Source organism: Perognathus longimembris, chromosome 17 (genome assembly GCF_023159225.1).
Source record: "Perognathus longimembris pacificus isolate PPM17 chromosome 17, ASM2315922v1, whole genome shotgun sequence".
Classification (NCBI taxonomy): domain Eukaryota; kingdom Metazoa; phylum Chordata; class Mammalia; order Rodentia; family Heteromyidae; genus Perognathus; species Perognathus longimembris.
Window position 1 is genome coordinate 6694488 of NC_063177.1, and position 22082 is coordinate 6716569.

General features: G+C 44.8%; 1 protein-coding gene across 3 annotated transcripts in view; it reads right to left on the minus strand.

Annotated features, from left to right (window-relative positions):
• Dnah2 (dynein axonemal heavy chain 2) overlaps positions 1-22082 on the minus strand; it is a 128465-nt gene that overhangs the window by 79339 nt on the left and 27044 nt on the right. For 2 of the 3 annotated variants that reach the window (XM_048365884.1, XM_048365885.1), the window contains 10 exons: positions 20470-20580; positions 20101-20339; positions 18609-18800; positions 17539-17696; positions 16803-16890; positions 16259-16464; positions 15469-15598; positions 14968-15150; positions 13600-13814; positions 1272-1418 (listed from right to left, as the gene is read on the minus strand). In XM_048365884.1, coding sequence (XP_048221841.1) covers positions 1272-1418; positions 13600-13814; positions 14968-15150; positions 15469-15598; positions 16259-16464; positions 16803-16890; positions 17539-17696; positions 18609-18800; positions 20101-20339; positions 20470-20580 — 1669 coding nt within the window. Of the gene's footprint in view, positions 1-1271; positions 1419-13599; positions 13815-14967; positions 15151-15468; positions 15599-16258; positions 16465-16802; positions 16891-17538; positions 17697-18608; positions 18801-20100; positions 20340-20469; positions 20581-22082 lie in introns of those variants that run through there. The other variant, XM_048365886.1, reaches the window with a different exon arrangement.

Sequence of the window (22082 nt, forward strand, 5' to 3'; positions counted from 1 at the left end):
AGGGAAAAAAGGAAGAAAAAATAGGCTCTCACCCATCACTGACTCTGCCTGCATTTTAATCCTGGACTTCCCAGCTTCCAGAACTGTGAGCAATAAATTTCTGTTGTTTATAAGCCACCTAGGCTATGTTATTTTGTTATAATAGCCTGAATGAACACAGTACCTACCAACCCAGAAGAAAGCCTCACTTCAGAGCTAGGGACCAGAAGTTCAGAGAACAGGTGATGGAGCTAGGATAGGGGCAACGTGGTCTCAGTTCAATGAATCTGATGTCATTCTGTGCCCATAACTCTACCACCACAGTTTATTCCTAAAGAAGTGCCCTGTGGAGTGACAGAGGACTTATTGTTTTGCTCTCTCTCTCCTACAGCTACAAGAAACAAAAGTAATTTTAGGGTCCAAAGATGAAAGCTGCCAGGTACTAGTAGCTCACACCTGTAATCATAGCCACTCAAGAGGCTGAGACCTGAGGATCATGTTTTGAAGCCAGACTGGGAAGGAAATCCCCATGAGACTACAATTAACCACTCAAAACCTGGAAGTGGAGCTGTAGCTCAAAGTGGTAGCGCACTAGCCTTGAGCGAAAGAGCCCAGGAACAGTGCCCAGGCCCTGAGTTCAAGCCTCATGACCAGAAAGAAAAAATAAAAAAATAAATTTTTTAAAAGATTTTTTAAGGCTGGAAATGTGCTTAGTGGTAGAGTGCTTGCCTAGTATGCACAAAGCCCTGGGTTCAATTCCTTGGTACCATATAAACAGAAAAGGCCGACAGTAGCGCTCTAGCTCAAGTGGTAGAGTGCTAACCTTGAGCAAAAGAAGCTCAGGGACAGTGCCCAGGGCCTGCGATCAAGCCCCAGGACTGGCAAAAACAAAAATAAAATTTAATTTTTTTAAAAAGAGGAAAGCATGGGGAAAATGTGCGTGCATGTACGTTTGCATGTGTGTGCACATGTGCACGCCAGTACTAGAGCTCAAAATCAAGGCCTAGATGCTGTCAACTTTTTCCACTCAAGGCTGGCACTCTGCCACTTTAGCCACACTTCCACTTCTTAGTGATTTATTGAAAATAAGAGTTTCACAGCCTTTCCTGGCCAGGCTGGCTTTGAACAATGATCCTCAGATCTCAGCTTCCTGAGTAGCTAGGATTAAAGGCACGCTCCTTTGATATGAAGAAAATGGAAACTGTCAGATATGCACAATACTGCTGGGCAGGTAAGACAAAGGGGAGAGAGAAAGTGATGGTGCAGGGTCTGCAGTGAGGGTAAGAGCCCACCTATTGTAGTCTCGAGCCACGAGTAGCAGATTCTCCCGCAGTATGCGCAGGTCTTCTGCTCGCTCAGCTACATTCACCACATAATGGGGTGTCTCAAACAGCAGCCTCTCCCAGTAGTCTATCTCCCTAAAGAGACATAGCAGCGTCCTGCCAGAGAAATCAGAAATCAGAAATCTAGGGAAACTGCTTAAGTGGACAATTTCAACCAACATGGAACCAAGGCCTAAGGGCTTGAAAGAACACAGGAATTTTATTTTATTTTATTTTATTTTGTCAGTCCTGGGCCTTAAACTCAGGGCCTGAGCACTGTCCCTGGCTTCTTTTTGCTCAAGGCTAGCACTCTGCCACTTGAGCCACAGCGCCACTTCTGGCCGTTTTCTATACATGTGGTGCTGGGGAATCAAACCCAGGGCTTCATATATACGAGGCGAGTGCTCTACCACTAGGCCATATTCCCAGCCCAGAACAAAGGAATTTAAAGATAAGAAAGGAGGTAGAGGAGCTGGGAATATGGCCTAGTGGCAAGAGTGCTTGCTTTGTATTCATGAAGACCTGGGTTCGATTCCTCAGCATCATATATATAGAAAAGGCCAGAAGTGGCACTGTGGCTCAAGTGGCAGAGTGCTGGCCTTGAGCAAAAAGAAGCCAGAGACAGTGCTCAGGCCCTGAGTCCAAGTCCCAGAACTGGCAAAAAAAAGAAAAGAAAAGAATGGAGGTAGAAGCTGGGGGTCCTTGGCTCTCGCATGTAATCCTAGCTCCTCAGGAGGCTGAGATCTGAGGATTGCAGTTCAAACCCAGCCTGGGCCTGGCAGGAAAGTCCATGAGACTGTTATCGTCAATTAACCACCAGAAAACTGGAAGTGGAACTGTGGCTCAAAGGGGTGGAATGCTAGCCTTGGGCAAAAAAAGCTAAGGGTTATCACTCTGAGTTCAAGCCCCAGAACCAGCAGAAAAGAAAAAGAAAAAGAAGCAGCTCCCCCTTTGTCCCTTCCCTAACTCAGCAAGCAAGTAGCCTTCCCACATATCAGCAGAGTGGAACGTTTGCGGCCTAACAAAGGCAGCACACAGGAACACGAAGAGCCTTTCGACAGAGACCCCAAGCAGTTTAACACCACCATCCCCATACAGAACATTAAGATCCCAACCCTCTTTCCTACATGAAATCTACACCCTATAAGTGGGGCTAATACCCCTCAGAATGAAATCCAGAAGGTTCTCTCTGGTTTCAGACCAAATTAAGAAGAAAAGTCTAAGGCTGATGACCTTGGAAGTCTTCCCCCCACCTGAAAAATAGTTGCCTATATGACTCTGTGGTAAAGTTCACAGTTGACAATACCCCCACCATATACACACACTACAGCTTGCTTCCAGTTCCCTTCCTTAAATATAAACACAACACCACCACATCAAGCTCTGCCTTTTCCAGCACCAAGGATCCAAACAGACACAAACAACAGGCCTGCTCAACCCAAATAAGAAAAACAAACCAAGCTGTCACTTAAAAGCTTTAGATGAAAGACACAAAAGGACATTAATATGACAAGAACAGGATGCTACAAAAAGGAGCACTCAAAGAGCTCTTGGAAGTTGTAACTGAGAGCAGAAACATTTAAAAATCAAAAGAAGGCCCTAAGATAGAGTTGACAGAAATCCCTTAGAAGGTAGAGAAAAGACAGAGGTAGAAGGCAGAGAGGCGTTTATGTGGAAAAAGAATTGAACTATTTCGTTTATAATTTATTATATTGGTTATGTGTTGGATTGATAATACCTTGGGAATTCTGGATTGAATGTTAAAAAGAAATCTCACTTGTTTCTGTTTCCCTTATTAAATGATGTTCTAGAACATTATAAACTGCATGTGCAACCCTCAGTGTCCTTTGCTTCTGTGCATTCAGCAGCTTTTCCCTCCTCCCCACAGCAGCCGCCACTCTCCTGTCACTCTCCGGAGTCATTCACGCTCCTGGCATCTGAAGGAACCACTCAGACATGGCTGCCCTAGTCCAGCTTTGTGCCCACAGCTCCAGCACATGGGCTCAAGTTCTCCCAACCCACCTGTTTCTCTGACCTTCGGGGAACTTTCAGATCACTGAGCCTGGTCTTTCTCTCCCTGTCTCTCAGTCCATTCCTGTCCCCATACCCTCCTCTACAGAACTTGCTATCTTTTTTGACTAATGAATGCCTGGATGAAATCCAGAATCTCACACATGTTCATAAGTATAGGCATCCTCCACTGAGCTACCTCTCCACCACGGCCTTTTATTTTAATGACTTTCAACACTCCTCACTCTTGTCTCTTTTCTCAGGTAAAATCCTTTTAACACAAATGCCAGCAAGGGTAAAATCCACCCCCTCACTGAACCTGAGGAGGCCTCTGAGCAATACGGAGAAAGTAACACAGCCCTCCAGACTTGCACCCTCCAGCCCTCCTGAGCCCCTCACTCTACTCTTCCTCTTGTCCCCTTACAGAAGAGGCTGGAAGATGATTTTTATATGAAATCACTTCAATTTTAACCAACACTCAATTACCAACTCAACTGAAAATAATTATCGGTGGGTAACTTCTGAGCTACTGGAAATTCTCTATCATTGGCTTAGATGACAGTTCCAAGGACATATGCTTTATAAAAACTATTTGTTAAACTGAGCATGCAAATTTTAAGATGTCCCTAGTGTCTGATGGTTCATAAGAAAAATATGAAAAGCATTCTTAAAAGGATTAACTTCTTCCTCTGTGTGTGTGTGTGTGTGTGTGCCAGTCCCTGAGCTTCTTTTGCTCAAGGCTAGCACTCTATCACTTGAGCCACAGCTTCATTTCCAACTTTTTCAGAATAGTTAATTGAGAATAAGAGTCTCATGGACTTTCCTGCCAGGCTGGTTTTGAACTGTGATCCCCAGATCTCAACCTCCTGAATAGCTAAAATTAGAGGCATGAGCCAGTGGATAAACTTGGGGGGGGGCAGTGGTACTAGGTTTAAACTCAGGGTCTTGCACTTGCTAGGGAGCTACTCACCTGAACCATGTCTCCAGCCTCCTAATTTTAAGCCAATAAACAAAATGGCTGTGTAGGGGCTGGGGATATGGCCTAGTGGCAAGAGTGCTTGCTTTGTATACATGAGGCCCTAGGTTCAATTCCCCAGCACCACATATACAGAAAACGGCCAGAAGTGGCGCTGTGGCTCAAGTGGCAGAGTGCTAGCCTTGAGCAAAAAGAAGCCAGGGACAGTGCTCAGGCCCTGAATCCAAGCCCCAGGACTGACAAAAAAAAAAAAAAATGGCTGTGTACTGGGCTGGGGACATGTTCAGGATTGTGGTGCCAGGACAAAGACTGCCTCAGAAGATACTGTCCTTTTTCAAACAGAGACAGAATTTACCCCAAAAGAACCCTTCAATCCAGGCACCAGAACCTCATGCCTGAAATCCTAGCCACTTGGGAGGCTGAGATTGTTGGGATTATGGCTCAAGGCCAGCCTGGGCAGGAAAAAGTCTGTGAGACCCCTTCTTAACTAAGAGCTGGAAGCAGTGATGAGTACCTGTTTTCCTAGCAACTGAAAGCCTAACTGAACCTTGCCCAGACATGTGTGCCTGGGCAGGAAGTGAGAACCTATCTCAAAAAATAATGAGCAAGCACTGTACACAATAGCCAAGATATGGAAACAACCCAGATGCCCACTACAGGGGAATGGATCCCAAACAATGTGGTACCTATATACAATGGAATTTTACACTGCCAGTAGAAAAGATAAAATAGTGGCATTTGCTGATGGTGTTGAGTGAGATAAGCTAAGAACAGAGCGACAAACCGGTGTATGGTCCCCATGACATGCAGTGTTAAGATTTAAAATGCAACGAGATATAACCAAATAAACAGGGCTCAAAATACCAAAATACAGTGAGAACAAAAGAGGACAGCCTTAGGAGAAAAGCACCAAATAGTAAGACCCAAGCACCTCTTAAAACCCCAAAGATAAGGAAACAAAGGACCTCTTCTGAAAATGTCCTATTATTTTTTAGATGACTCTATATTCCTTAATTCATATATGGGGTATACACCTGCACATCTGAGGGAAGCTGGGAGGAGGGCACAGGACGAGTGGAAAGCAGGCAAAAAAAAAAAAAATACAGCAGAGGGGCCCATCAGCTACATCAGACATTGATAAAAGTGAATGAAGCAACTCAAGGGTGGTGATAGGAAGGAAGGAATGAGAAAGAGGGAACATATGTTACTAAACAAAAAGAAAGAAATGTACATGTCATCTGAATTGGAAGAAATGGTTTTATTGTTAAAGTTCTTAGAGTTCTTAAGCTTTGTAGAGTAGAATGATAATTTTCATCATTGTGAAGGTTAAAATGTGTACTGTGAAATATTTGTAGTAACTTAAACACAATAAAAATAATAATGAGGGCTAGGAATGTGGCTTAGTGTTAAGAGTGCTAGTTGCCTAGCATGTATAAAGCCCTGGATTCAATTCCTCAGCACCACATAAACAGAAAAAGCTCAACGTGGCATTGTGGCTCAAGAGGTAGAGTGCTAACCTCGAGCAAAAAGAAGCTCAGAGACAATGCTCAGGCCCTGAACCCCAAGCCCCAGAGCTGGCAATAGGTAGATATAAATAAATAGATAGGTAGATAAATAGCAAAACATCTGACACACCATAATGGAGCCTCTTGGTGCAATTAATGTTCACTACTAAAAATGGAAAGATGAATGACAGTAAAGTGACACCAATTCTGTTAAGGGAAGTGGGTATCAGCAGGAGGGAGAGGGCTATCAAGACAGATGAATAAATATGGTCAAAGCAACTTGTTTGCATGTATGAAAATAGAACAATAAACTCTTTGGGGAGCGGTACCAGTTGAACTCAGAGCCTGGGTGCTGCCCTTGAGCTTTTGCTCAAGGCCAGTGCTCTACCACTTGAACCTCAGCTCCACTTCTGGCTTTTTGGTAGTTAATGAGAGATAAGAATCTCATAGACTTTCCTGGCCAGGCTGGCTCCCAACTGTGATCCTCAGATCTCAGCCTCCTGAATAGCTAGGAGCTAGGATTACAGATGTGAGCCGCCAGCACCCAGCACCCTGAGACTATCTCTAATTAACCACCAGAAAGAAAAAAAAAGCCAGGAGTGGGGCTGTGGCTCAGGTGGTATGGCACGTCTCGAGCAAAAAAGTTAAGGGACAGGGCTGAGAATATGGTCTAGTGGTAAAGTGCTTGCCTCATATACATGAAGCCCTGGGTTTGATTCCTCAGCACCATATATATAGAAAAAGCCAGAAGTGGTGCTGAGGTTCAAGTGCTAGCCTTGAGCAAAGTAAGCCAGGGACAGTGCCCAGGCCTGAGTTTGACTGGCACCAAAAGAAAAAGTTCAAGGTAAGTATGAACTACATAGCAAGACTGTCTCAAGAATAAATAAACTACACAAGAATATTATATTTAAATTCAACGCAGCTACTATTAAGAAATATTGTACATGTATTATATCTTTATTTTACTTTATTTTGTTTAGTTGTTTGTTTTTGTTTTTGCCGGTCCTGAGGCTTGAAATCTGGGCCTGGGCACTGTTCCTGAATTTCTTTTACTCAAGACTAGCACTCTACTATTTGAGCCACAGACCAACTTTTGGCTTTTTTCTGTGATTTAATTGGAGATAAGAGTCTCACAGACTTTCCTGCCCAGGTTGGCTTTAAATCACGATCTTCAGATTTCAGTTTCCTTGATAGCTGGGGATGAGCCACCAGTGCTCCACCATTTAAAATTATTTATATACCTTTGTATTATCATTTTTTAAATAAGGAGCAGAAATCAGGGCTGAAGGAATGGCTGAATCGCTAAGAATACCAATCTAGCAAGTAAGAGACTAAAGTTAGACTATCATTACAGCCCAAAAAATAAATAAAAAGATCCTTTCTGATCCTAGTGCCTTTTTGGGGTGTGGGGGGACTCATGTTTTGTTTTTGGTATCAGCTTTTGAATTCAAAGCTCTCTGAAATGGCTTCCTTGCTCATGGCTGGCACTCTACTACTTGAACTAGTCTAGCATTTTGCTAGTTAATTGGAGATGGTGCCATTTTTCTGCCTGGGCTGGCCTTTCACCCTCCATTCTCCAGTTCTCAGCTTCCTGAATAGCTAGGACAGGGGCCTGAGCACTCAGTGTCCAGCAATGCTGACTTCAAGACAACACCTTTGAGCTATGGTTAGTAAATGCTAGTCCTGCTGACTCATTTGTAAAAGAGAAATGGAAATTTGATGTTGGCTTCATTAATCTTGTTGGAATTTTTTTTTTTTTTTTTTTTTTTTTTTTTTTTTTTTTGCCAGTCCTGGGCCTTGAACTCAGGGCCTGAGTAGTGTCCCTGGCTTCTTTTTGCTCAAGGCTAGCACTCTGCCACCTGAGCCACAGCGCCACCTCTGGCCATTTTCTATATTTGTGGTGCTGGGGAATCAAACCCAGGGCTTCATGTATACGAGTCAAGCACTCTTGCCACTAGGCCACATTCCCAGCCCGGAAAATTATTTTTAATAGAAGAAATAGCATACATTTATCTTCAGTTATCTGATTCTTATACCCTCTAATTAAGTAAAGGCTCTGATTAGTGGAGGTTTATTATTAGAATTTTATCCAAGGTATATGACTTAATAAAATAACATTAACTATTAGGTAATTCATATTATCCACTAAAATTTTGAAAAAGTTAAAGCTTTTAACATGTTACCTATAACCAGTTAGATATTCTCACATGGTAAGAGACCAATAATATTTAAAACAGTAAAAATAAAATATCAGAAGTTATTTCTATATGGAAAAAATTACTTGTATGTCAAAAACAAGATTTAAATTGAAAGGGAAAGTGCTATTTTTTTAATTTTTATTTTTTATTTTGCCAGTCCTGGGGCTTGAACTAAGGGCCTGGGCACTGTCTCTGGCTGCTGCTGCTGCTTCTGCTTCTTCTTCTTTTTGCTCAACATTAGCACTCTACCACTAGGCCATATTCCCAGCCCCAGAAAGTGCTATTTTGGGAAGAGAATCAAAATCAAAAAGATATGGATTCCTCTAAAGTTAACCTACAAATTCAACCCAACATCTATTCCTATAAAACTAGGAGCAAGACTATTTTTGTAATAAAACAAATTGGCTCAAAAATTCTTATGGGAAATAAATACTATAAATAGCCAAGAAAATTGAAAAAAGGAGAGGAATGAGGACAATAATTAAAAGTTTGATATCTGCACATGAATAGATCAGACACTAGGCAAGAATAGTGAATCCCAAAACAGACAGACACAGTCGGGGATTTGTTGCTATAAAAATAGCAATCCAAGCCTGGGGATATGGCCTAGTGGCAAGAGTGCTTGCCTCGTACACATGAAGCCCTGGGTTGATTCTCCAGCACCACGTATATAGAAAACGGCCAGAAGTGGCGCTGTGGCTCAAGTGGCAGAGTGCTAGCCTTGAGCAAAAAGAAGCCAGGGACAGTACTCAGGCCCTGAGTTCAAGCCCCAGGACTGGCAAAAAAAAAAAAAAAGCATGTTTAAAAAAAAAATAGCAATCCACTAAATGAAATTAAGTGGCTTGGATAGCTTAGTGACAGCAAGCACAAAGCCTGGGTTAGATCCAGAGCACAAAAAAGTAAATAAATTATATTAAATCAACTAGCTATCAGGAAAGAAAAAAAACATACAAAACAGAAGTTTATTCTGTATCACTTTCTCTAGACCAAGATAAATTACACATGGATCAAAGATCTAGATAGAAAGAATAAAATCATAAGATACCAGTTGAAAATAGGGGATATTTTTCAAAATTAGAAGTATTGAAGGTGGGTGCTATGGCTCAGACCTGTAATTGCAGCTACTTAGGAAGCTAAGATCTGAGGATTATGACTCCCAGTCAGCCAGGAAGGAAAGTCTGTGAGACTCTTGATCTCAAATTAACCAGAAAAGCCAGAAGTGGAGCTGTGGCTCTAGCCTTGAGTAAAAAAAGCTAAGGCAGTTCCCAGGCCCTGATTTCAAGCCCCCATATGGAACACAAACACAAAAAATTACAAAAAAGTTAAGACGCTGGGAATATGACCTAGTGGTAAAGTGCTCGCCTGGTATACATGAAGCCCTGGGTTCGATTCCTCAGCACCACATATATAGAAAAAAAACAGAAGTGGCGCTGTGGCTCAAGAGGTAAAGTGCTAGCCTTAAGCAAAAAGAAGCCAGGGACAGTGCTCAGGCCCTGAGTCCACGCCCCAGGACTGGCAACAAAAACAAAACAAAAAAGCTAAGGCAGTTCCCAGGCCCTGATTTCAAGCCCCAGTATGGAACACAAACACAAAAAATTACTCTGTTCTTCAGAATGCTCTTCTATTAACAGAATCATAATAATATCAACACAGTCAGATGGAAAGGCTGGAGGGCTCGACTATATACGGGGCATTTCTAGAGGCATAACAGTATTCTGTTTGAACTGGAGGTATTGCATTTGTCTCAGCTGGTAGATACCAGAGCAAACCTGTCTAGGTAAGTATACCAGCCACCAATGTACCAATATATTTCAATTTTTCCATCTTGATAGAATTTTGAAAAATGTTTATATCTTGATAAATTTTGAAAATCCCTTTAAGGTTAAATTCATACATTTGAATCTGTCAGTGAACTGACCCCATCAGACAATACCTTTCTGAAGTTAACCTAAAAACTCCTATAAGGAACCATTTTCATAATGGTTTTTTACATCATTCATTGACAGAATTTTGCCATAAAATGCAAAATTTTTACTATATTGAAAAATATAATTTCTTTTTTAAAAATCCATATGAGGAATTGCTTTTGTAAAATATTCTCTAATGCATCTCAAACACAGGCTCAGGTAACATAGGCAAGAATGTGAGACCAGCTGGACTCATTGCTGGTAGCTCACAATGAGCAGCCACAGGGTGGAAGGCTAAATGGGGCTGGGGTTCGTGAAGGAGAAGAGGGAGACCCCAGACTCCCTCCCCTGCTCTGGGGGAATTCCACTCTGGTGATAACCCAGCTCTTTCAACCGTGGCATCTGGAACATGTTTGTGGTAAGTGCAATCTGGAAAGCTGGTGTAGCCATAAAATGTGGTAAAAGCCAATCTGGACTTTCAGAGTTCAAATATTTGGGATATAAGGTGGGATAGCCAACCCCCCAGAGGGATAAAATAAATACTATTAGGGACTGGAGAATTCCCAGCACTAAGGAGCCAGGTGATTCTGAAGCTCATCAGGACATTCAAAAGTATGCTTCTATCAAGCTCTTAACCAGACCTTAAGCAAGAAGACTAAACTGATAATGTTATCTGCACTCCTGGGGAGGGTTAAGTTTTAAAAGCCAAGAATGCCTTGGGTTTCTTTATAGGTTTAGTGAACCCAGGCTTTTCCAAATCCTTCTCTAAGACCATGTCCCTTCTTATCCATGATTTACTCAATTGGGGGTTGAGGTAGTTTTATCTTAAAACCACAAAATGTAAGGCATCTTATAACATCACTCTCTAGGAAAACAATTCTCAAAGAACAACAGGTACCTTTTCTACTTAGAAGAAGCATTGGATTTCAGATAAATCCATGCCATAGATACGTGGCCCAAAGAAGCCTCTTTTTTTTTTTGGCTTGGTTCAGTTTTGAGGATGATTGTTTGTGGGGGCTGGCTGTAGGGCTGTAGGGCTTGGGGGATTTTTTTTTAATAGTAATTGGGGTTTGAACTCTGGCTTTGTACTCGTGAGGCAGGCACTGTACCAATTAAGTCATACCCCTGTCATGTTTTTAGAGATGCTTTATTAAGCTCTACTGTAAAGATTATGCAAAAAGTGTTCCACAAAGATGGATAGTGTCCTAACTAGATGGACACTGCTCTTTCCACTGGCAAGCACAGAGTCAGACTTTGCATTGCACTGATGAGAGGTATGGGAAGAGGTATTTTGTACATGGTTCTTTCCTTTTTTTCTCCTTTAATTCCATCTAGGTCCCCAGCCTCGGGGTGTGTGTGTGTGTGTGTGTGTGTGTGTGTGTGTGTGTGTGTGTGTGTGTGTGTAGCTTCCATATGGGGCTAGTGTTCTTTCTCTTCATAATTTTGTCATTGATTTGTGAACTAATTATTTATATTCTTCTTGAATAAAACATATTCTAGCTGGATACGGGTGGCTCATGCCTATAATGGTAGCTACTCAAGAGGCTGAGATCTGAGGAACATGGTTCAAAGCCAGCCTGGGCAAGTCCATTAGACTCTTATCTCCGATTAACCACTGCAAAACCAGAAGTGGTGCTGTGGCTCAAAATGGTAGAGTGCTAGCTTTGAGTGCAAAAGCTCAGGGACAGCACCCAGGCCCCGAGTTCATGCCCCATAACCGAAAGAAAAAAAAAAACCCAAACATATTCTACATGTTCTTCTTGTCCTTATTTCAAGCCATGGGTTACAAAATCATGAGCCTCACTAGAGCTGGTCTCCAACACTCCTCAATAACCAAAGCCTTATCTCAAATTTTTCACCTCCTCCTTCATCCCACTGCACTCTCCACTGCTTCCTCCTGTGTGTGGATTCTGGTGTCCCTCTCCCCCTCGCTAATGCCTCTGCCATTGCCCTCTTGACATTGTGCCATCTTGGTTTTCTCTTCCTTTCTCAGGCATAGTACGTCATCTCCCCTAGTTGGCCACTTTCGGCTGCCATCCTCATCTGGTTCTCATTACCACACACCCCTCTGGCAACGCCCTGCTCCACCATTCTCAACAAATACAGATCCTTTATGGGCTAAAGGCAATGCTGGGAAAACAGCCTCGGGTGTGGGAAGCAACTCTCACTGACAGGGCATTTAGCTAATGACATAAGAGAGCCAAAGGCAATCAAGTAGGAAGTTATTTCCTGCTGATTAGGAGAAGAAAAAAAAAAAAAACACTGTTACCAATAGATTCCTAATCTCTGCAGACAGATGCCTTACATTGTTCCTTCCGTTTTTCTCTTCAGCATCTGATGTAAGCAGGAAGCTCTTCCCTGAACCCAGAACTGTTGATTTATAGGATGACAGCCTAGCCTCCTTAAGGGGTATCTACACCTCAGTTCCTAATACATAGGCCTGTCTCTCTCTCTCTCTCTCTCCCTCTCTCTCTTGCTCTCTTTCTCTCTTGCTCTCTCCCTCTCTTGCGCTCTCTCTCTCTCTCTCTCTCTCTCTCTCTCTCTCTCTCTCTCTCTCTCTCTCTCTCTCTCTCTCTCTCTCTGTACTAGGATTTGACCTCAGGGTCTCACACTGCCTGGTCTCTAGGTTTACCAACTCGACCCTAGCTCTTGATTTTGCTTTAATTATTTTTTTAAATTGGGTCTCATGATTTTGACTGGACAGCCTAGACCACAATCCTCCTGTTTATACATTCTGTATAGCTGAGTGGCATGTGCCATCACAGATGGCTCCTCACTGTGTATTTTATAATAAATTAATTAACAAACTAGTTGCATCTCTTAAATTTATAGCATAAAGACATAATTCTAATGCTGTAGGAGAGGGCATGGTTTTGATGTCAGCCATCAATCCTCAGTAACATCCAGGCTGTATCTCAGGGTTTGCTGACTTAGCTGAACCATCATGGCCATCTAGTGGCAGAACATCTCCATCGCCTGTTTAACAGACTGGTGGTGGGTTGGTTTCCATCAACTTAGCTTGTTTGCTTTTCTGTGTGTGTGTGTGTGTGTGTGCATGCACACACGTGCACACATGCATGTACATGCACACACACATGTGCATACACACACACAGTAACCTTGGGGCTTAAACTCAGGCCTTGGGATTGTCCCTGAGCTTTTTCACTCAAAGCTGGTGCTCTACCACTTTGAGCCCTAGCTCCACTTTTGGATTTTTGTTGATTTTGGAGATGAGTCTCATGGACTTTTCTGCCCAAACTGGCTTTGAACCTCAATCCTCATAAATCAGCCTCCTGAGTAGCTATGATTGCAGGAGTGAGCCACTGCATCTGACTCTTATCTCCAATTAATCAACAAAAAGCCAGATGTAGAGCTGTGTCTAAAGTGGTAGAGCATGCAGACCCTGAGTTTCAGCCCCAGAACCAGCACGCACGTGCGCACGCGCACACACACACACACACACACACACACACCTAACTAAAAGTTACAAATGACAGTAGCTGGGATCTTAGTGCATATCTATAATCCCAGCATCCAAGAGGAAAATATGAGTTTAAGGCCACCTTGAGTTACATAACAAGATTCTGTGTCAAGGAGAGACAGACAGAATGGCTAGAGAAACCTAAAGGTGGGAGTTAAACTTGTGAGCAAGTTGGAGAAGAGGCCTGGCACCAAGAACAGAGAGAAGAAATCAGGGTGTACTTGTCAAAGTTCACATCCAGCATGCCGGGCTTCTCCTGGCTGATTCTTAACAGTGGTGTGTCTAGCCGCCGAATGGAGTCCTTGTCCAGCGTTGCTGTCCACTCTTGGAAGGTTTTTCGAACCAGTTCATCAATGGCTTGAACCATCTGCTGGTAAGTATGCACGCTCTCCTCTCCAGTCCCAATGTGGGGCAGGAAATGGGCACTAGAGAGGCACTGAAGGGAAACAGATGGGGAGCCTATTCACACATTCCTCCAAGAGGATCCAGCTCCCAAGACCCTCCAACATGCACAAGCTCACATGCATGCACGCACACACTCACACACACACAGAAACACATGTGGGCTCACTATAGAAACTGACTGATTCTGACAGCTCTTCAAAGGAAGGCTGACTCAGAAAAATCAAGGAAAACACCAGGGCATAATGAGAAAAGGAGTCAAAGTGAAGAGAGAAAAGTGGAATCAATGCAAGAAAAATGTGGGGAGGAAAAAAATTGAAAATCCGGGCTGGGGATATAGCCTAGTGGCAAGAGTGCTTGCCTCGGATACACGAGGCCCTAGGTTCGATTCCCCAGCACCACATATACAGAAAACGGCCAGAAGCGGCGCTGTGGCTCAAGTGGCAGAGTGCTAGCCTTGAGCAAAAAGAAGCCAGGGACAGTGCTCAGGCCCTGAGTCCAAGGCCCAGGACTGGCCAAAAAAAAAAAAAATTGAAAATCCTTCACTGAGATACAGAGTTGAACACATTGGACCCTTGCCAAAGGACCCCTTTGGACTCCTGTCTTAGCCCAGTCATTGAAGCCTGCTTTAGTCTCCAGAACCAATTAGATAATAGGACAGTATTTCAAGCAGCTTTTACTCTAGTTTCCCAAAAGTGTTTCTTCTTTTCTTTTTTTTTTCAGGATTTGAGCTCAAGGCATTGCTTGCTCAGCTAGCACTTTACCACTTGAGCCATCCCTCCAGCCCAGCTTTCTGCTGGTTATTTCGGAAATGGGAGTTTCATCAGCTGTACCAGCCCAGGCAGCCTTTCAACTGTGATCCTCTGGATCTCAGCCTTCTGAGTAGTTAGGATTACAGGTGTGAGCCACCAGCTCCTTCGTTCTTTGTACTTCGCCTTCCAAAGAAACATATTTCTCATCTCTCCAGGTCTCTGGATCACCACAGGTCCTGCTTTACATTGGCCTAACTCCCTCCTCTCTACCTTCATCTGAAATTCCTACTAGCCACTTGCATCACCTCTGCAAACCACAGATGAACTGAAGCTGCCCCTCCCCTCATCCAACTCCCTAGCCCCTCCCCTGCCCTCCCAGCAGCACGAAGATGTCTTCCGCCATCTCCTGGAGCAGGCCAGAGGCCAGGCACCTACATTCATGACTCGGTCAATGCGGCGCCGGAGGATGAGGACCCAGTGCGCCAAGCCGGAATACTGAGCCATGTAGGGTTCCAAGTGTGGAAATTTCTTGTTCAGTTCACGGTTCACAAGGGCCAGTTCACTATTGAACAGCATGTAGAGATCCACTGTCTTCTTCTCATATGTCCGTTTGATGGCCTAAGGAACAGGAGGACAAGTGGATGCTATGCCTCCTAGAGGTGGGTTCCCTCAGACATTTGTCCCAGAGAAAACACACAAATACACACACATACACGCACGTGTGCATGCACATGCGTGTGAGTGAGCCATACTCTGAGTTATGGAAATCAGGGGAGCAGAGAGAACGATGGGAGAAGAGGTTCTGGCAATCCCACATGTGGCAAAGGACACACATGCAGACAGGATGGCATCTAAAAGGCTGAGAAACTAAAGGAAAGCGGAGACACACACACACACACACACACACACACACACAGGCAGGGTGGGTGGCAGCACCTCACGGTTTGCAAGCCTGTGGAAGGTGTCCAGCAGGAGCACCCCATGCTCCACATCCCGAACTAACTCGAAGGCCGAGGTGATCAAGTTCTGAGTCATCACCTCCAGGTCCTTGACTGAAGCCCGGAATCTGCACCATCAGAGAAGTATGTGGAAGTGTGGGTGCCCTCAGGGGCTCCCCGGTACATCCCCCAAGCTCTTCTGTGCTCCCATACTTCCAGCATGCCAGGCATAGGAGCTAGGAATATGGCCTGGTGGTAAAGTTCTCGTCTCGTATACATGAAGCCCTGGGTCCGATTCCTCAACACCACATATATAGAAAAAGGCAGAAGTGGCGCTGTGGCTCAAGTGGCAGAGTGCTAGCCTTGAGCAAAAAGAAGCCAGGGACAGTGAGTGCTCAGGCCCTGAGTTCAGTCCCCAGGACTGGCAAAAAAACAAAAGCAAACAACTCCAGCATGCCAGGCACAGCACTAAGTGCTTTATATCCATGAGTCCATTTCACCCTCTAAGCAATGCTAGGAGATGGGGGGGAGAGGCGGGTCTGAGGTCATCATTAATATTAATTAACTAATTAACATAAAAGAAGCACAATAGCATCATTTGCCCAGTGTCCTGGAAGTTGAGCAACCCTGAAAGGTAAACTCTGAGCCTGACTAGCCACCTCCCTCCCTAGAGTTCTCATTTTCCCATCCTTTCTACCATCTCTGGCAAATTCTGCCTCTTTTCCCACTCTTGCCTTCCTTCTCCCTTCTCAGCCTGCCCTGGACCAACCAATAAGTGATCCACTTACTTATTGTAGTCTTCATGCCAAAATGTGTTCTTGACATCCAAGATTTCCCCTCGAACAGCTCGCAGTGTGCTCAGACTTTTGTGAAAGATATCCTCAATTTCCAACAAGTTTCGTGTGATCTGTGGCCCCTGGGCACCAAAGAAGCAAGGAAGGGGTCCTTGCTTGCCATCTTCCCAACGGGCAAAATGGTACTGACAGTCACAGACCTAAAAAAGAAGCCATCTTGAGGGTCCTCCTTTCCTTTCTGATCTTTTTGAGTCCTCAACTCTTTGATTTCACTTCAAATGTCTAGGAACTAAGGAGACCCAACCAGATGTAGATGAGATGCTAGGATGACTTTTGGCTGTATATATGAGATGTTAGGGCAGTGATAACAGGCAAAAAGAAAGGGGTGATGGGAGGGCACACAATTATGTAGAAAGAGCCAAGCAGTAAGTGCTGTTTAGTTTCCTAATCAGAGCCTCATCTCCATTTGCTTGGCTCCTAGAGGGACACTGGAGAGTCTGCTGTTGTCTTGATTTTCTCTCCTTAACCATCTGCTCACCTCAATAAGGTCCTTGCAACGCTGTACAAAGGCATCAACTTGAGCAAATATGCTGGTCTGGTCTAGGACCCAGCCCCGACTGGAATACCTGTGTTAGGAGAAACATGGACTGCATCCCAACGTAGGAACACAAGGGGATTGGTCTGCTCATGTACAACTAGATGGATGCTAATTTGGAAAACAAGATCCAGCCAGGCACCAATGGCTCACACCTGTAATCTTAGCTACTCTCGAGGCTGAGATTTGAGGATTGTGGTTCAATGCCATCTGGGCAGGAAAGTCTGTGACACTCTTGTTTGTTTGTTTTCAAGTCCTGGGGCTTGAACTAAGGGCCTGAGCACTGTCCCTGGCTTCTTTTTGCTCCAGGCTAGCACTCTACCACTTGAGCCACAGCACCACTTCCAGCTTTTTCTATATATGTGGTGCTGAGGAATCAAACCCAGGGCTTTATGCATACAAGGCAAGCACTCTACCACTAGGCCATTCCCAGCCCCTGTGACAGACACTCTTATCTCTAAGGAACCACCAAAAAGCCAGAAGTGGATATGTGACCCAAGTGGTAGAATGACAGCCTTGAGCAGGAAAGCTCAGGGACAGTGCCCAGGCCCTGAGGTCCAGTCCCAGTATCAGTGAGCATGAGCATGTGCACACACATACATAAGAAAGAAATTAGAACCCCTCCCTTTGCAGGAATGACAAGAACAGAGCATATGGTTGTAGGGTTGAGCCATCATACTGGGTATGCATCTGCACAGCCTCCAGGTAGTGATCTTTCCAAGCCTGACAGCAGAAAATGCAGCCTTGCAGGTCCTCCTTGCTGGAAGAGACATAGCCCTCAAAGATTCGGTCCAAGGAGATGGCATGGCAGCACAAGCGGATGATCTCATTGCTCATCTGCAGAAAGGAGCCCAGCAGCCTCAATTCCCAGCCTTCTTTCCACTCACCCCTCTCTGACTTCCCCAGCCAAGCCTCAAGTCTTAGCCACTTGCTCTTTGATCTGTCTCTTGAGACCTCCTCCCTCTGGGTTCCAGATACACTGCTTTTTTTCTTAAATTATTATTAAGTAGTTGTACAGAGAGGTCACAATTCCATAAGTCAGGTTATGAGTACAATTGTTCTCGGTCAATGTCACCCCTTACTTTGTTCTCACTCATTTTCCCCCTCTCATCCTTATTTTTGTCTGTCTTGGGGCTTGAACTCAGAGCTTGGGCACTGTCCTGAGCTTTTTCACTCAAGGCTAGCACTCTACCATTGGAACCACAACACCACTTCCCATTTTCTGGTAGTTAATTGGAGCTAAGTGTCTCATGGACATTCCTGCCCAGGCTGGCTTTGAACCGGGATCCTCAGATCTCAGCCCTCCTAAGTAGCTAGGATTGCAGGCATGAGCCACCCATGCCCAGCACACACTCTTTCTTGCTCTGCCTCAGCCCAGCCCTGCAGTTACCCTAATCCAGCAAGCTCGGCTCTCCAACTCTTTGGTGTCATCCCTCTGGTTGAAACGTATCACGTCTTGCTCCCTACAAGCTATGTTCCATCCTAGACCGATTTCTCCCCACTGCAGAAATTTAGCCTGGGAGTCTGTCCTTCCTGCCTCCTGAGCCCTTCTCCCTGCCTGAGCTATTTCCATTGAAAAAAAGAAGTCCCACCCAGGCCCATGAAAACTGATGGTGCACGTGTAAGGCTTTAGCAATCTGCCTGGGTTGACCGGAATTCCTCAATGCCTTCCCACACACATCTGCCAGGGAAGTTGAGGTCTGTTGACTTGGCCACCCATCTGCTTGCTCTCAGCATTCATTTACACACCTTTCGAAAGAGTGAGGTCAGTCTCTCCCGAGTGTTGTAATGGGGAGAGTTGACCCAGATGATACGGATGAGACTGATCAGCTTCGGGAGCTTGCTGGAGATATCCTTGGGCCGCATGAAAGCCAGTTCCTGATAGGGCTCCTTCAAGATCGACAGGAAGGTCAGGTTTGACTGTGCTTGGCGAGAGCCATCCTGGTGGTAAAGAAAAACCAGGTGTACATTTACCGGAGAGAATTGATTGAGAACAAGCACTGTATGTGCATGCGCATGCATCAGTCCTGGGGCTTGAACTCAGGGCCTGCACCCTCACTTGGCTTTTTCCCTTGGAGCTGGGGCTGCACCACTTGATGGACTCCTCCACATTGGAGATAAGAATTTCTCAGATTCATCTGCCCAGGCTGGCTGGGAACCTCCATCCTCAGGTGTCAGTCTCTTAGGTAGCTACGATTATAGACACCAGACTAGAGCAAGCATTATTCATCTTAAACCCCAGCCTGCCTCATTGTTACTAGGAAGCCATTTCAATGAACCACACCCAGCAACAAAGATTTCAGGGCCCATTTGTACTTGGCAACATGTACTCATCTTCTACTGGCTATGAAAGCCTTCCAGAGAGGAATGTCGGTGACCATTCTTCTATTTTCTCCAGCTGGATTCAGAATTCTACAAAGTAGATACTCCATAGCTGTTGACCCACTGTCTGTATGTACATCACCCCTATTCTGTCCAGACAGTGCCACTCAGTGCCACACCGCCCTCTGCACTGCCCTGCTCTCAATGGTGGCTTTACACTTCTCCAGTTATAGCTCAATGCCTTATACTGGTGGAAAATTTTACCTGGGAAAAAAGTCTTCCATCTCTGTATCATCCCCTATGGGACTCAGCACTAATGTAATCAGCTTATCCTGATTTTGTTTTAACTCTCACAACTGAATCACACAGGTTCATCTGTGGTTCTCATGCCATCTTTTAATCCTCTTTTACATAAATCCTATTTTCTCAGCTGGATTGGAGGGGCTGGTCACAAGAGGACAATCAATGCCTCTTTGTTGACTAACTGGATGTCTCCCTACCTAAGCTACAAGCTCCTTAGAGACCTTGTTCCACTACTTTTACTGTCTCCCCACAAGTCCCAGTCCAAATACCATGGTCAGACTATGTGTTGAGGGGCTGGGGTTATAGCCTAGTGGCAAGAGTGCCTGCCTCGGATACACGAGGCCCTAGGTTCGATTCCCCAGCACCACATACACAGAAAACGGCCAGAAGCGGCGCTGTGGCTCAAGTGGCAGAGTGCTAGCCTTGAGTGGGAAGAAGCCAGGGACAGTGCTCAGGCCCTGAGTCCAAGGCCCAGGACTGGCCAAAAAAAAAAAAAAAAAAACAAAAACAGACTATGTGTTGAATTTGGGTGGCTTCCTCTTCCTCTTCCCTCCATATCATCCCAACCATTGCCCCCTTTTTGCTAAGCCCCCAGGCACTGATCCAACTTGCAAACCTGGATCTGCTGGGCCATTTTTACAAAGGGCGCCAAGTAGGATGACTTGGCGAGGTTCAGGATAGACTCGATGTGCTTCACTCCCTCTTTCACCAGCTGCTTGCTGATGCCGGAAAGGTCCATGCATCGGTTGTGCCAGAACTCAATCTCCTCCAAAGGACCCAAACTTTCTCCTGTCTCCACAGATTCCTGGGCACTGAGCACCTCCTTGATCTGTCGAGTCCAGTGGATCATGGAAGCTGCAAGGGGAGTGTGAAACCTCGAGTTTCTTTGCCGCGCTCCCCAATTGCTCTCTCCTCCTGCCACACATCTGGACAGCCTCTTCCCCCTCTGCGATCCCCACCAGACACCACCATGCCAGCTACTCACTCTCTAGCCGCTGCACCAGTTCTTTGTCCTTGACCACCACTTCCGGCTTCATGTTCATGGCCTCTGCAGGGATGTAGAGCACGGTGTGTCCTTCCAGCTTATGCCGGGTGTCTAAGGAAAGGAGCGTTGAAGCTCAAAGAGGCTGACTTTTTGCTGCCCCAGTATCAATTATGGTTGATGGATAGTGGGGGCCCAGAATTACAGTCAGAATCATACAGCGTCTGTGAGTTGCACATCCATAGATGTGTAAAATCTGCATCTGAATGAGACTCTGAGGATCATGGTTCAAAGCTAGTCTTGGGGTAAAAAAGGTCTGTGAGACTCTTATCACCAATTAACCACGAGCAAACTGGAAATGGAGATGTGCTTCAAGTGGTAGAGTGCCAGCCTTAAGCAAAAAAGCCAAGTGACAATGCCAGGTCCTGAGCTTAAGCCCTAGTACAGGCACAAAATAAAGAAAACCTGCATCTGTACTCAATATGTACACACTTTTTGTTTTGTTTTTTTCTGCCCTGAATAATACAGTATAACACCCATTCTCACAGCATTTACATTATATTCAGTATGTATTAGAATGTAACAGGGCATTGTAGTACATGTCTATACATAAAGTATTCAGGAAAATAAGGCAGAAGGAACTTAAGTTCAAGGCCAACTAGGGCTACATGGCAAGACCCTATAGGGAAAAAAAGGAAAAATAAGGATATTGGAAAGATGTGTGTCCCCATTTTATATAAAAGATTTGAGCATCTGCAGATTTGGGTAGATGAGGGGAACTAGAACCAATCACCCCCAGATACTAAGAGATTACATAAATATATTTCAGGAGAGGAGTCAGGAAAAACCATGGCTCGTACGTCTTTGATTTCAAGAAGACAAATGAAAACTAGGCATAGTGGCTCATGCCTATAATCCCAGCACTCAAGAGGTCAAGACAGGAGGATTGAGAGTTCACGGCCAGCCCAAGTTACACACAAAGATCTTGTCCCCCACCCCCAGACCTCCCAAAAAAGGAGATATGAGGGACTAGGAATGTGGCTTAGTGGTAGAGTGCTTGGCTAACATGCATGAAGCCCTAGGTTCAATTCCTTAGTACCACATAAACAGAAAAGGCCAGAGGTGATGCTGTGGCTCAAGTGGTAGAGTGCTAGCTTTGAGCAAAAAAAGTTCAGAAATATGGAACCTAACCAGATGCCCCTCAGTAGATGAATGGATCAAGAAAATGCAGGGGCTGGGGATATAGCCTAGTGGCAAGAGTGCCTGCCTCGGATACACGAGGCCCTAGGTTCGATTCCCCAGCACCACATATACAGAAAACGGCCAGAAGCGGCACTGTGGCTCAAGTGGCAGAGTGCTAGCCTTGAGTGAGAAGAAGCCAGGGACAGTGCTCAGGCCCTGAGTCCAAGGCCCAGGACTGGCAAAAAAAAAAAAAAAAAAAAAGAAAATGTGGTACATATACACAATGGAATTCTATGCCTTTATCAGAAAGAATGACATTGCTCCATTCATGAGGAAATGAAAGGACTTGGAAAAAATCATACTAGTGAAGTGAGCCAGACCCAAAGAAACATAGACTATAATTTCCCTCATTGGTAATAATTAATACATATCTA